The 15,486-nt window shown below is 49.6% G+C and overlaps 1 protein-coding gene across 2 annotated transcripts in view; it reads right to left on the reverse strand.

Moving 5' to 3' along the window:
* POLR2B (RNA polymerase II subunit B) overlaps window positions 1-15,486 on the reverse strand; it is an 837,536-nt gene that overhangs the window by 140,888 nt on the left and 681,162 nt on the right. For both annotated transcript variants that reach the window (XM_082254374.1, XM_082254373.1), the window contains one exon: window positions 13,509-13,598. In XM_082254374.1, coding sequence (XP_082110500.1) covers window positions 13,509-13,598 — 90 coding nt within the window. The remainder of the gene's footprint in view (window positions 1-13,508; window positions 13,599-15,486) is intronic.

Consider the following 15,486-nt stretch of genomic DNA (forward strand, 5'->3'; position numbering starts at 1 on the left):
CATGAGGGGTGGGAGACGCAACCGTAGAAAAGGCAACGCAGTACCCACATCAGAGAAAGGAATCTTACATGCACCGTAAGAACCAACTGGGCAACATAAAAAACAATGCTCAACAGGAGCAACAGCCCAGGAAAGCAAATGCCAACAGCCAGGGATCCAGAGAAAAATTCAAGGGTCCATCATGGCACAGCCGCACTGAGAACTTTGCGGCCAAAAGAAGCATCAGCTGATGCCAGAACGTCTACTTTGTAGAACTTGGAAAAAGTGTGCACCGACGACCAAGTCGCCGCCTTGCACACCTGGGCCACCGAAGCCCGATGCCAACAGGCCCAGGAAGTACTCAAAAACCTGGTAGAGTGCGCCTTAACAGGGAAGGGCAGAACCCGTTCCTTCAAGGCATAGGCCTGCTCAATGGTCTGTCTGATCCACTTGGCAATAGTGGCTGCTGATGCAGCCATGTCCTTCCGAGGTGCCTCAGGAAGGACAAAAGAGAGAATCCGTCTTCCGAAAGGATTCCGTCGACTTCAGGTAAACCCTGATCGCCCTGACAACATCCAAGGAATGCAAAGCAATCTCCTTTTGATGCTTAAGCTTCGTACAAAAGCGAAGGCAGGACAATGTCCTCATTAAGGTGAAATTCAGAGATCACCTTGGGAAGAAAGGATGGGGGTGGTCGCAAAACCACCTTATCCTTGTGAATTACCAAGTAAGGGGAGCGGCAAGACAACGCCGCCAGCTCCGACACTCTGCGAGCCGAAGTGATCGCCACCAGAAAAGCAACCTTTTTCGACAGCAGAGGCAACGATATCTCCCTGATATTTTCAAAGGGAGCACGCTGCAATGCGGACAGGATCAAATTCAAGTCCCATGGAGGTAAAGGCTCCTTCCTGGGAGGAGCCAAATGTCGCACACTGTGAATGAAGGTGCGCACCAAGGAATGAGACGCCACAGGGCGTTGGAAAAGGAACGCCAGTGCTGACACCTGACCCTTTATTGTGGCCAGCGCCAGGCGCTGATCCACTCAAGACTGGAGGAAAGCCAAGATTCTTGACACCGAGTAGGAACGAGGGGAAAACCCCCTGGACTCACACCAGGTGAAATAGGCTTTCCAGGTATGGTAATAGATCTTCTAGCCTTGATCAGGGTAGGGATAACCTCAGAGGATAGACCCTTGTCCTTCAAAACCTGGGTCTCAACAGCCAGGCCGTTAAAGCCAGCGACTGTAAAGCAGGATGGAAGACCGGACCCTGAGACAGGAGATCTTCCCGCAGAGGCAGGCGCCACGAAGGTGCCACTGCCAGGTGAACAACGTCGGCGTACCAGAACCGACGTGGCCAGTCCGGTGCCACCAGAATCACCATGTGCGGTTCCGAGGCCAATCTGCGAAGGAACCGGGATAGCAACAATCGGAGGAAAGGCGTACATCAGACGATACTTATGCCAAGGGGCCACCAACGCATCCGAGGCGTCCGCCAACGGATCGCGCGTTCTTGCCACGAAGCTTTCCACCTTTCGGTTTAGCCGGGATGCGAACAGATCCACATCTGGGGATCCCCATTTCGCACACAGCATCTGAAAGAACTCCGGGTGAAGGGACCATTCCCCCTGGTCCAGGGTCTGGCGGCTCAGATAGTCGGCCTGCCAATTTTCCACACCCGGAATGTGAACTGCCGAGTTTGCCGAGACATGAGTCTCGGCCCAAGACAGAATGCCGGTTACCTCCCGGGCCACACGAGCACTCCTGGTGCCCCCCTGGTGGTTGATGTAAGCCACCGCGGTAGCATTGTCCCTCTGTACGCGAACAAGCAGGCCCCGGAGATGATCCGAACACTGGAAGAGACAGAGTTTTATCACTCGTACCTCCAGCACATTTATCGGGAGGGAGGACTCCTCCTTCGCCCAAGTGCCCTGGGCAGACAGGTTGCCCAGGACTCCACCCCAGCCCGACAGGCTGGCATCCGTGGTAACCACTGTCCACACCAACGGACGGAAGGACTTGCCTGCCGTCACCGACGGGGACAGGATCCACCAAAGAAGAGCCAATCTGGTCTGGCGACTCAGGGAGACCTCCAGATCCAAGGACTGAGGTAGTCTGTCCCACCTGGCCAGGATCTCCGTCTGGAGAGCCCGCGTGTGGAACTGAGCAAAGGGAATCGCCTTGAAGGCCGATACCATCAACCCCAGGCCCCGCATACAGGTCCTGAGTGATGAGGACGGATTGTCCCTGAGGGACCTGAGTTCGTCCCGCAAAGTCTGGAGCTTGTCTTCCGGCAAGAACACCTTCGCCTGAGCGGAGTCCAGAATCATTCCCAGATAGGGAAGATGCAGCGATGGAGACAACGTCGATTTCTGAACGTTGATAGTCCATCCGAACTCCTGAACCGTCTGTACCGTGATGGACAGATCGCGCACTAGGTCCTGGCTGGCACGCGATCTCAGAAGCAGATCGTCCAGGTAACCCAAGACCGCAATGCCCTGAGCCCCCAGTAGGCCCAGAACCGGCGCCAGCACTTTGGTAAACACCCTTGGTGCCGAAGCGAGACCGAAAGGTAACGCCACAAACTGGTAGTGATCGTCTGCGATAGCAAACCGAAGGTACCGCTGATGACCCTCGCAAATGGGGATGTGCAGGTACGCATCCTTCAGATCTATTGAGGCCAGGAATTCCCCTGGACTCAAGGAAACCACCACCGAACGGAGAGACTCCATACAGGACTTCCGAACCCGCACGAAGCGGTTCAGCGCTTTCAGGTCCAGAATAGGACGCACTTTGCCCTCCTTTCTGGGCACAGTGAACAGATTCGAATAAAATCCCCGAAATCTGTCCCGATGAGGCACCGGGACAATCACCCCCTGAGCAAGAAGGTCCTGCACCGCTTGATGCAAGTCCTGCAAACGCCCCGGAAGCAGATGAAGATTGGAGGGAAAGAATCTGTCCGCCGGCCTGGAAAGGAATTCGATCTTGTAACCCGATTGAACGATTTCCTGGACCCACCTGTCCGAGATCCGGAGCAGCCAAGGCTGGAGGAAACCGCGCAAACGTCCCCCCACCCCAGAAACGGGTGAGGGCGCCCCTTCAGGCAGAGGCGGAGTGTCCCGCCGAGCCGGCATTGCCGGTCTTCTGCTTACCCGCCCAGGGTTTCTTCTGGTTGCCCTGGGCCTTGAAGGGCTTGCCCTTGGATTGGTTCCGAAAGGCACGAAAGGACCCCTGAGTGGATCTAGGCGCAGAACCCCGCTTGCCTCGGAAAGACTTGTTCTTCGGGTTCTGGGGTAGCATAGTGCTCTTGCCCCCCGTGACGCCTTTTACCAGGGTATCCAACGCCTCGCCAAAAAGGCGAGAGCCAGCATAGGAAAATCAGCAACTGTTTTCCGCGAGGACTGGTCGGCCGACCAGCTCTTCAGCCATATCAGACGCCGGTTAAGTACCGCGACACTCGAGAGGCGAGCCACCAAGGGAGCCTCATTCAGGGCAGCATCACACAAATACATGACCCCTTGGTGGATCTGGTCCACCATTTCCAGTCGGGCAGGCGGCACATCATCAGACACTAGGTTGCTTCTAAGCACCTTAATCCAGTCAGCCACCGCCTGAGCCACCATAACGGACGCGAAAACAGGTTTGAGCAACGAACCCGCCACCGTATAGGAATGGCGGGCTAGAGACTCCAACCGCCGTGGGATCCCGGAAAACCGGGGTATCCTCAGTAGGAACCAAGGTAGTCTTGTTCAGCACGGCCACAGTGTGATCTACCTGTGGAGGCACACACCATCGCGATTCCGTAGCCGGCGCAAAAGGATAAAGCAATTTGAACCGACTAGGCACCAGGAATGGACGTTTTAACGTGTGCCACATTTCATTAACAGTGTAATGAAATTCAGCTGGGCAGGGAAAAACCTGCACAGACTTGCGGGCCCTGTCCGTCCCAAATGAGGACAACGCCCGGAGGATTGGGCTCATCCTCCAAATGTAAGGTATCCTTAACCGAAATAATCAGCTCATCCATGGTCGCCGTTCTTCAGGTGACCCCGGGGAGGATGTATCAACACCCTCCACCTCAGCCTCCCCCTCAGACCCCGGGGGGTCTAAGGATGAGCGGGACCCTGAAAAGGGCACGGTCGCAGCAGCAGCAGCAGCCATATCCTCATCTGAATCAGAAGAGAGACAGCCTGGGCCGTTTTCTTGCAGCCCGTTCAGACATCAGCATTTCCATATTTGCCACTAAAGTCGCAACTACAGCAGCCAGATCAGGTCGCAGCGGGGCCACAGGAGAACTGGGGCCCCCCACTAAAGCTGGAGGAAACTTGCTTTCCTGAGAATCCATGTACTGTCCCCTTAAATAGTGCTGCGGAGTGCGCAGCCCACCGCTACTGTCACAGCTATGAAGACCCCCAAAAGGAGAAAGAAACTGAGCCAGAAGCAGTATACAGAAGAAGACAGAGATAAACTGCAGAGCCCGCAGATCGTTGCTGCCTGAGAGGAAAAGGAAATGCTGCTGGAGGGGGCTGGCTATAAGCCAGACCCCCGGGAAAATGGCTGCCCCATAGGGATGCATAGGAGGCTTCACCAAGATGGCTGCCGACATGCGGCCGAACCGATCGTTCTACCGCCCATAAAATGGCGGCGGATGGCGCCAAAGTGACCTGTATACTCGTTCCAGAGGGGCCATATACGTGTGCATAGCAAAAACATGGCGGACCGCGCAAATTTACCCCCGCAGCGGTCGCCGCACAACACACAAGTCTGTACTCCCAAACATGCACCTAAGGTGACACAGGGACAGGGACCCCCAGCAAACATACAGATCTGCACAACGCGAACCCCACAGGGAGTCACACAGGCACAGACATGGGGACACACAGCAACACAGACTGCCACCCCAGACAGAGGCCCCACACAGAAAAGTACTTACCTGTACCCGATGGCGTGGGGAGCCTCCATGCACGGATAAACCTCTGTCCTCTTCTGACAGGGAGTGCCGTGAGCCAGGGACATGACGCTGCAGCACCGCAGACGTGTCCTGTGAGGTAGCCACCTCACGGCTGCATCCCTGCAGCGAACAGGGATGGGTCATTCTTAATGCCAGGGCGAACCATAGCTGAACGCTCGATGGCGGGCTGGGGGTCCATCTGACCCTCTGTGCCCTGGGGAACCAGGGCGGTCAGTCCGAATCCCAGCACCGCATGATCCATCTTCATCCGAAGAATAAACTAACACTAAAGCTGACAAAATAAACAGCTAGTAAAGTGAGAGAAAAAAACTGACATTTAAAAATAAAATCAAATAAAAGATTTAGGAAGGCTGAGACTGAAGCCCCAGCAAAAGGTAGCCTGACTATTCCTGATGCTAGGCAAACTAAAACTGAGTTGGGAGTGGTGATGCAGGGGGGGTATTGACCAGATGGGACAGCCCCCGTGGGTGTGTATATGCTAATGCCTTTTGTCTTTTGACTAAGTCTATATGCCTAGCTATTCCTACGGATAGGTGGACAATACCCAATAGTGATGACTTAGAGGAGGCGGCGACTGTCGGAGGACGTAAGAGAAAATGACATTTGCAGAAATAAAATAGAAGAAGGCTGAGACTGTAGCTCCAGCACAGGGAAGCCTATCTACTCCTGAACTAGGCAGAAGACAAACTGAGTTGGGATGGCTATTGCAGGGGGGTATTGGACCAGTGGGACAGCCCCCATGGGTGTGTCTATGTAAATGCTTTTGATTTAACAAGTCTTATGCCTAGCTACTCCTAAGGAGAGGAAGTCAATACCCCATTGGTGAAGACTGTATGAGTGGGCGGTGACTGTCGGAGGACATAAGAGAAAATCCTTTTCTTTGATGTTCATTGACAGAGACGGCTTTATATCTTCCTTGACAGAGGGGTTATGCTGCCCCCAACAGGAGTAGGACACTAGGTGGAAAAAAATTGACTACGCCTATAGGGCAGTCCCAGGGGGTAAATTGCCACTTCCTGCTATAGGATCTCAGTTTTGTAGCAAACAGCATCAGAAGAATACATAACCCAATTCCACAGAGGGGTGGGTGCTGTGTCCTTCAATGAACATCAGAGAAAATAATTTTACGGTAAGACAAAAATCCCATTTTCTTTCATTGATGGACACAGCTCCATATCTTCATTGACCGATGGGACGTCCCAAAGCAGTGTCAGCATGAGGGGTGGGTAAAAAAACAGCAAAAAACAGAATTCCTACAAGGGCTTAACTAAGCCAACAAGGTAACCAAAGAGCTCAACTAGGAACAACTGGAGCCCACCTACTAAGAAAATTACACCCTCAAGAGGCAGAAGCATCTGAAACAGCGGTCTGCAAAACTTTGGCGGCCAAAAGAAGCATCTGCAAGTGAGAGTACATCCACCTTGTAAAACTTGGTGAATGTGTGTACAGACGACCAGGTGGCCACTTTGCAAGCCTGGACCACTGACGCTTGATGACGGAAGGCCCAGAAGGCACTAAGCGCCCTCATAGAATGTGCCTTAACAGGGAAAGGAGGAACCTAACCCCTCGATGGAATAAGCCTGCTCCACCATCTGCCTGATCCATCTGGAAATGTTCTCAGCAGATGCAGCCTGCCCCTTACGAGAACCATCCCCAAGGACAAATAAGGAATCAGATTTGCAAATCAATTCAGTTGCCGCCAGGTACACTCTAATTGCCCAAACCGCATCCAGGGAATGCAAGGCAATTTCTTTTGGATGTTTTGGCTTAGGACACAACAAAGGCAATACAATGTCTTCATTTAAGTGGAACCCCCGAAACGATCTTAGGAAGGAGTGATTGACAGGGACGCAGCCCCACTTTGTCCTCGTGAACCACCAGGTAAAGTGACCGACAGGACAATGCAGCCAGCTCAGAGACCCTGCGTGCAGAAGTAATGGCTACCAAGAAAGCCACTATGTGACATGCTAAGCAGAGGAATCTCAGAAATATTGTCAAAGGGCGGTTTTTGAAGAACCAACAGTACCAGATTAAGATCCAACGGGGGCACTAAGGACCATACCGATGGAACCAGGTGGTGAACCCCCTGCATGAAGGTGTGAATCAAGGAATAGGTGCCCCCAACCATGTGTTTCAGGGAACCCTGCTGGCTAGCAACAATCTCATCGAAATAGGCAGGAAAGGGCAACACCTTAGCCACCTTGGGTGGTATGTGGGTGGCAAATTGCACCGGCGCGGCCGATGCAGCATCAGCTGTGTCCTCCATTTGTAATCAGTGCCTCCACATGCGCCTTTTCTTGTGCAGATGCAGTGGAAGAGAAATCATCCTCACTATCAGAACACTGGAAGTGCGTCGACGCAGACCCCGTGGGGTGACTTGCATCCACGACGGCCAGATCAGCCTCAGTATCTGAGGATGCAGAAGAAGCAGGTGAAGGCAGAGGGTGCTTTTTACTAGGTCTCTTTTGGAGAGCCATATACACTTTGGACACCAATGACTGCAGGATTGCCGTTATAGCCGCCAGGGCAGACTGAGACCCAGAGGGTCTCGCAGCTTCGAAGATTGGGTCAGGTGGTGACACGTGCTCTAGGGGCTCCATGGTACCCTGGGGACCACCAGCAAATTTAATATATAAAAACTGTAGAAAAACGCTGCGAAACCCCCCCACCGCTGCACCGCCAGTACCACAGGTCCCAGCGCACCAGGCAGCACTGCTATAGTAGAAAAAGGGAGTATATACCGCCCAAGGAACTCATAACCACAGACTTACAAGGGACAGAGCACCAGCTGCCTGCTGCACGCCGATCAGAAAGGAAGAGGAAACAGCTGTGCTGCCACTAAAGGCCCCCTGCTAACACCGCTCCATTCTGCTTCAAGAATATGGCTGCCACCCCTCAGTGATCCATGAGGTATTGTAAACCAGCAGGGGGGGCTGAACAGGGACCCCCTTAGGACAAATACCACATAAAAATTGCAAATAGAGCGGCCGCAGCGCCAGGTGAGGCATGGATATCCAGACTCACCAAAGAGTTGAACAAAAAATGTAAGTTGCATTTAGGTTTGCCAAAACAATAGCAAATGAGGGAATAAATTGGAAAGAGGGGCAGATTACTGAGTAGTCACAGGTATGAGCTTGCAGAGGTGAGGCATGAATAGTAAAGGAGGGACACATTACTGAAAAGTCACAGGTAAGCGCGTGCAGAGGTAATAGGGGCACATTACTGAGGAGTCCCAGGTAAGAGCTTGCAGAGGTCAGACATGATAGAGGTTTGTAAACAAACATGCATGCAAGAAAACATATATGAGAATTTTACATTACTTACCGAGTAGTCAACCATGAGGGAATGATCTCTTTTCAAAATTTTCAAACAGCTGAGACTGTCAGAGGATATGGGCATCATGGACTGACCCCGGGAATCCAGTCACCACATCCCTGATTAACATCTGGTTGTCTACCACCATCTGCATGTTCATGGAATGGTAGCCCTTGCATTCCTGTAAATATGCTCCTTCTTGTTTGGAGGAAAGAGAGGGACATGGGTGCAATCTATAGCACCCATTACGTTTAGGATAGATGCCATGCCATAGAAGCTGCCTTTGATCTGATCCCACTCCTGGCAAAGCGCTGTCATGTATATGTAGGGTCGTGTCACAAAATCTTTTTCAAACACTCGTCCCAGTACGTGTGAAAAGGACGCCTGTGACAGGCCGACTACATCCCTAGCCACCATTTGATACGACGCCTTCTTCAGGGAATGCACCACAGCCAGCAATTTTGTCATGCCCGGGATCGCATGACTCCTTTAAGTGGTGGTGTCCAGAAAAATATGCAGCCTCACGTACAGCATGAGGATCAGCTCCTTCTTTAGCCGGAACTTCCGCACAGCCTCACCCTATGTGAAGTCGTCCAGCAGGGTCCTCTCGGAAAAATTACGCAGAGCCATCACCACAACCCTCCTCCATCTTTTCAGCAGGTTGAACTGCAAAAGGTTGCTTTCAAAAAGCCTCATTGGGGTTAATTCAATAACAACTCTCTCTCTCGGCTCCCTCTCACCCCAACAGGAAATACCACACTGGTTACCACCACTAAAAGGTTAGTGGTAAATATTGCGCTTTTTCAGTTCTGGCTTCGTTTGTTAAATGGACTTAAATTACCACACTAATTTTTGCGATATTTACTGATCATTTCTTTTTTCTTGTTAACCGCAAAGTCTTTTTTTTTTTTTTGTTTTTTTTAGTGACTTGGACTTAATTTACCACATGCAATAACTTATGCAAATGAATAACATGATACCCTTATCGTATGCGGTAAAGCTTAGTGAATTGACACATCTGTGCTTAACTGTACTAAATGAGAAGGAGGGAAGGAGGATACATGCTTTCACAGGTCATCATTATCAACAAAGTCGAATTGAGCCAAACACCCTCACACTAATTTAACTCCACAGCTGCAAGTGAGAGAGCCGAGCAGGATGATTAGAATTAACACCTCAATGGCTGGGCTCTTTTACTGTGTAACCAGCGGGTACTAGTTACACAGATTGATATGACTGTTTTTTTCACTGTAGGAAAGCAGAGGATTTCAGACGATTGGCTGCTCCTTTCCTGGCCAGACTGGGGGCAGATGATGTTTACTGCTTTGCTGTGTAGACTGGTCATTTTAATTTTTCAATATACCACCACTTTAAGGACTAGAATCAGATGCAGAGGTCGTAGTTAAACTAGGGGTCTGCTCAAGTGCAAGGGAAACATCACTATGAGATGGTGTGTTTTGTGGTCTTTGGCAGAGGGAATGTTTGCCTGAGCTTTTGTCTTCTGCCTTTCGCCTGGTTTATGCCACTGTTACGGGCGAGGGCATTCCCCTGTGGGGTACTAACGGAGTAGGGTGTGCATTTGGAGTAAGTGTGTACAAATAGGAGTATGCAGCAACCTGGGTGGTGACCATCCTAAAGAGAAGTCTTTGTGGCAAAAGGGTGCAATACATTAAAAAAGGGCTCTAGCTCTAAATGGCAGTAAAATGTGAGACCTGTAGTGTAATTTAACACCTGGTAAACCACCTGAGACTAAGCTCCGAGTGGTTGAATTTTAGCCCTGAGTTTGAAAAGTTTAGACTGTAAAGTGAATAGGTTTCAAACACAGTCCCGGTTTCATGATAGTTGTAACATATGAATGCATACTATGGAGGATAGTGGGGCTACAGTAACCGTTCAATAAACAGGGCAGCTCTGACTTACCGGTCTATGATTCTGGGCTCTATATAGGTCCCAGGTTTTGTGCATCATGGACATGGACTATGGCCCTGGACCTGTAATAGCACCCTATGACAAACTGCACACATTGCACCAATTGCCGAGGTGAGCGCACAAGAATGATCTTGTGCCCGAAGCAAAATTACAGGATGAACCATGGTGTGTGGTCCAGGTTCAGTTCAAGGTTTTCCAGATGCACTGCTTATAATGTGTATTAGAAGGCAGTAAGGAATAGACTGAAGAATCCAAGTAAAAAAATAGATAAGCCAAGAGTGATTTCCCAGTAAGTCTATTACCTTAGAACCGTGGTCGCTCGATGAGGCCCTTGCACTTATCCAGCCCTTGGGGCACTATTCCATCCACTAACAGCAATAGGATATACTTCTTGTCACGGACACTAACAATGGGGTACTATTCCACCCACTGACAAGGAGAAAGAAAGGCGCCTCTGAGTGCAGCTGACAACACTTTATTGCACAAACGATAAGCAGACTTACAGTTAGGCTACGTGTCCTCGCGGCTTGTGGTCTCTTCCTGGTCCCGCGACTTATCCTATCTTCCAACTGTCTGGCAGCAGAGAGATGACGCCAGTAGGGGAGCCCAATCAGGAATGGTGGATCAATACGAGGCTGCGGTGGAAAGCATGCCTCGCTCGTGGAACGCACCAAGCGTGGTGACGCAAGGAGGCGGTAACATCTTTCGTAGCATGCGCATTAGTGCTCCTTCGTCAGACCCATCGAAGAGTTGCGGGCTCAGGAAGAGACCCCGAGCCGTGAGGACACATGTTATCCTAACTGTAAGTCTGTTTATATCCTATTGTTGTTAGTGGATGGATTAGTGGAATAGTGCCCCAAGGGCTGGATAAAGGCAAGGGCCGCATCTAGCGACCACGGTTCTAAGGTAATAGACTTAATGGGAGATCACTCTTGGCTTATCTAGTTTTTTTTTTTTTTTACTTGAATTCTTCAGTGAACTGCTTACTGCCTTCTTATACACATTATAAGCAGTGCATCTGGATCTGTAAAACCTTGAACTGAACCTGGACTACACACCTGTAATTTTGCTTTGGGCACAAAATCCTTCTTGTGTGCTCACCTCGGCAATCTGTTTATCGTTTGTGCAATAAAGTGTTGTCCGCTGCACTCAGAGGCACTTTTCTTTCTCCTTGCCTACTAGTTGGAACTGCTTCTGCCATTCCCAAGAGCAGCCTTCAGTGCTAGCATGGGGCACTTGCATATTGTTGGAAGTCAACCCATCTCCCCGCTTTTCCTCCCCCTACTAAGATCTAGTTGGAGGACTGTTTTTTCAGCAGAAGCGCCCAACAAACATTCCTCAAAAAACGATACCACCCACTGACAATAATGATACGGCAGAAATTATAGAGCACAACTCCTTCCTTTGACACTGATGGGGAAAAGGGAACAGTCATTTTAGTTAGAAAACAAAATATATTTTATATAAAATATATTTGTAATGAAGCAGATTGTCTAACATCCTGTATTTCTTGCTGTCTGAGACCACCAGTTTCACACCAGTTGCCCAGCCATTCATTTGCAAGATTGCCATCTCAGCCTTTGAAGACCTGTTCAGCTAATGAGCCTTGAAAGTGACAAGCCTATGTGAATGACTATCCGCATATCAAAGAATGTCACCAAAGACTCAAATGGGACTTCAAAAGAAGTTAGTTAGCTAGGTGCCACCCACTTCAGAATGTATAAATTGTAATACAAGTCCTTAGCCAGATAGAGTAATTGTTTTCAAACTAACAGAATGTAATGTGGCTGAATTGCTCTCCAAACACGTCTTTCTACCTACATGTTTGTAAAATAAATATTTTTCAATCTGACTTCAACAGTCAAAATGTTACTGAAACCCATGAGTTTTGGGGTTTCCCCTACAACACCATTGACAGGGCACTATTCCTTGCAATGACACACAAGATGGGGCATTATGTACTCCCTCTGATGACAGGCCATTTTCTATTCCAACTAGCTACAAGTTGGCCCTCCTAAAATCTGAAGGGCAGTAAACTGGCCCTTTGTTTAGAAAGTTTGGAGATACCTACCTTAAAACACTAGCAAAAACTGAGGACTCACAGAATGGGGAAGGGTTAAAAGGAGGGGGGGGGGGGTGAGCAGCGGGCATTTCCACCAAAGCTTTGCCACTGTCAAATCACTTGAAGGTACCAGACTATATAACCCAGTGTCTATGGATATTAAGCCCTTGTCCCACGCTGTACAATACAACCCAATTTAAGAACAGACTAAACAAGAACATGCTCAGGAAGGGTAATTACACTGCTGTGCCATGGACCATGTGACCAAGCACCTGTTGACTCCACAACTTTGTCAAACTCTGTGGACTGTTATTCATCCCCACAAGAATTACATCCAGAGCAAATAAATGCAAGGGCCTATTTTTTTTATAGAGAAATTCTGCAGTCCATGTGATGTTAATTAGGGAGTTCGTAGAGGTGAGGTATGTCTGTATGGGCATGAGACTTACTAGTAAAACAGGAAGGTCCAAGCAGAAACATCTGAAGTAACCCCACAGAGGAGACACAGAGGTCAGTCCCCAGAGGCTCTACAAAAAGTTGGGGTGTACAGCCCACCTTACGCCTTTATCATAAAACCAAGGTATCGCCAGCCCACAAGATAGATGGCACAAGATGGGAGGGCAGACTCACGTGTGTGCCACAGGAAACCCAGTTCTCTCTGCGTGCAGCAGTAGGGTTAGGTATCCCTGCATCTAAGTATCTGTAGCAGAATGCCGGACATGACGTCCTAAGTGGGAGCCTCAAAGATGTGCAGTGCTTTTCTAAAATAATGTGCGTCATACTTTCTTAAATCAAAACCCATTAACGTAATCAGACCAATAACAATTTGCATCCCAAAGTGTCCAAATAAAACTTCATATCAATCCTTCCAAAACTGCATTTATGTCCACACATAAACCTGTATGGTCATAAATGTGATGCATAAATGGATATCCACATATTAGATCCTCCATGCTCCGAGCGTGGTGCTTTAACAAACCTCCACACACTGTGCAACATTTATTTTCAAACGCTTCATGCTATGGATGGTGATAGAGTGACGCTGTTGTGTGGAGGCAGAGGTGCTCGAAAGCGGATTTAGTTTCCTTTATTTGTATTGCTTTGTGTGCTTAGTGTACTACTTCTGAAGGTGGTGCTAGAACCCAATGGCCAAAATCTAAAACTCTTTGCTGTATCATTAAAAAAAACAGAAGAGAAATTAACTTTACATATCAGGTACGTTTTTTTTTTTTTTTATTTAGAGCAACAAATACCTCCTGTCTGTACTGAATTCCACAGGTGCCCTTCTGTCCGTGTCGACTAGCAAACTTATCTCCAATCTGAGGGATTCGAACAGACCGTACCTTTAAAAAAAAAAAAAAAACAATTTTTCAACCACATTTAAAATTTCACAGAACGTAGCAGAAAGGTCATAGATTTTAGTTTTAATAAGGTATATAATTTTATCACATTTGAAATATTAATAGTGAACCCTCTTTTCTCAAGAATGTCCTGGTATCGGTTTCAAAAAAATATTTTGTACATATTTGCACATCTTCCTTTTCTCTATGACATCCCCTACATCCCAGAGTCCTACTTTATTTAATATGTAATATCATAATAATTTTCTTTAGTAGTTAAAGTGGTTGCAAAGTCTCCACAATAAACTCCCATGTTAGGGAAATAGTAATGAGTGCTTTTTTCCAGCAATATAATCTCTAAATACGTTTTCCCAGCAGTGCTTCTGTGCAGTCACATGGCTTTCTCAGGTCTTACTCCCTAGCAGGGAGACTCAAGTGGGAGGGGCTCATATCCCTCTGCTGGTTTAGTTTCAGGAGGGGAGTTCAGGGGCAGGGAGAAGAGGGGCTTCACACTGACCACAGAAATGACAGAAAGTGAGGGGGAGAGAAGGAGATAGAGATGCTGCAGAGAGCGCAGGATGATGTTAAGTCAGTTTACTGACAGGATCAACCAGGTGGAATACTATATGGAAAAGGATAAATAACATTGCTAGAAATTATTAGCACAAAAATAATGAAGGAAGGATTGGTCGATCGGAAGTAGGCTCTATCGACAGTAGGATCTATGGAGAATAGGATCAAAGGTTCTATCGAAAGTAGGATCAAAGGAGAGGTGGATGGGGCGCAGAAAGGATGGGTCGGGACGGGCGCAGAAAGGATGGGTCGGACGGGCGCAGAAATCATGGGTCGGACGGGCGCAGAAATCATGGGTCGGACGGGCGCAGAAATCATGGGTCGGACGGGCGCAGAAATCATGGGTCGGACGGGCGCAGAAATCATGGGTCGGACGGGCGCAGAAATCATGGGTCGGACGGGCGCAGAAATCATGGGTCGGACGGGCGCAGAAAGGATCAGTCAGACGGGCGCAGAAAGGATCGGTCAGACGGGCGCAGAAAGGATCAGTCAGACGGGCGCAGAAAGGATCAGTCAGACGGGCGCAGAAAGGATCAGTCAGACGGGCGCAGAAAGGATCAGTCAGACGGGCGCAGAAAGGATCAGACGGGCGCATAAAGGATCAGTCAGACGGGCGCAGAAAGGATCAGTCAGACGGGCGCAGAAAGAATCGGTCGATCGGTCGCAGATAGGATCGGTCGATCAGTCGCAGATAGGATCGGTCGGTCGGTTGTAGAGAGGATCGGTCGGGCGTAGATAGGATCGGTCGGTCGGGCGCAGAAAGGATGGGTCGGTCGGGCTCAGAAAGGATCGGTCGGTCGGGCTCAGAAAGGATCGGTCGGTCGGGCTCAGAAAGGATCGGTCGGTCGGGCTCAGAAAGGATCGGTCGGTCGGGCTCAGAAAGGATCGGTCGGTCGGGCTCAGAAAGGATCGGTCGGTCGGGCTCAGAAAGGATCAGTCTGATGGGCAAAGAAAGGATCGGTCTGATGGGCGCAGAAAGGATCGGTCGGACGGGAGCAGAAAGGATGGGTCGGACGGGCGCAGAAATCATGGGTCGGACGGGCGCAGAAATCATGGGTTTGGACGGGCGCAGAAATCATGGGTCAGACGGGCGCAGAAATCATGGGTCGGACGGGCGCAGAAAGGATAGGTCGGACGGGCGCAGAAAGGATCGGTCGGACGGGCGCAGAAAGGATCGGTCGGACGGGCGCAGAAAGGATCGGTCGGACGGGCGCAGAAAGGATCGGTCGGACGGGCGCAGAAAGGATCGGTCGGACGGGCGCAGAAAGGATCAGTTAGACGGGCGCAGAAAGAATCGGTCGTAGATAGGATCGGTCGG

Source organism: Pelophylax lessonae (genome assembly GCF_965119305.1).
Source record: "Pelophylax lessonae genome assembly, chromosome: 1".
In the NCBI taxonomy this organism is placed as follows: Eukaryota; Metazoa; Chordata; class Amphibia; order Anura; family Ranidae; genus Pelophylax; species Pelophylax lessonae.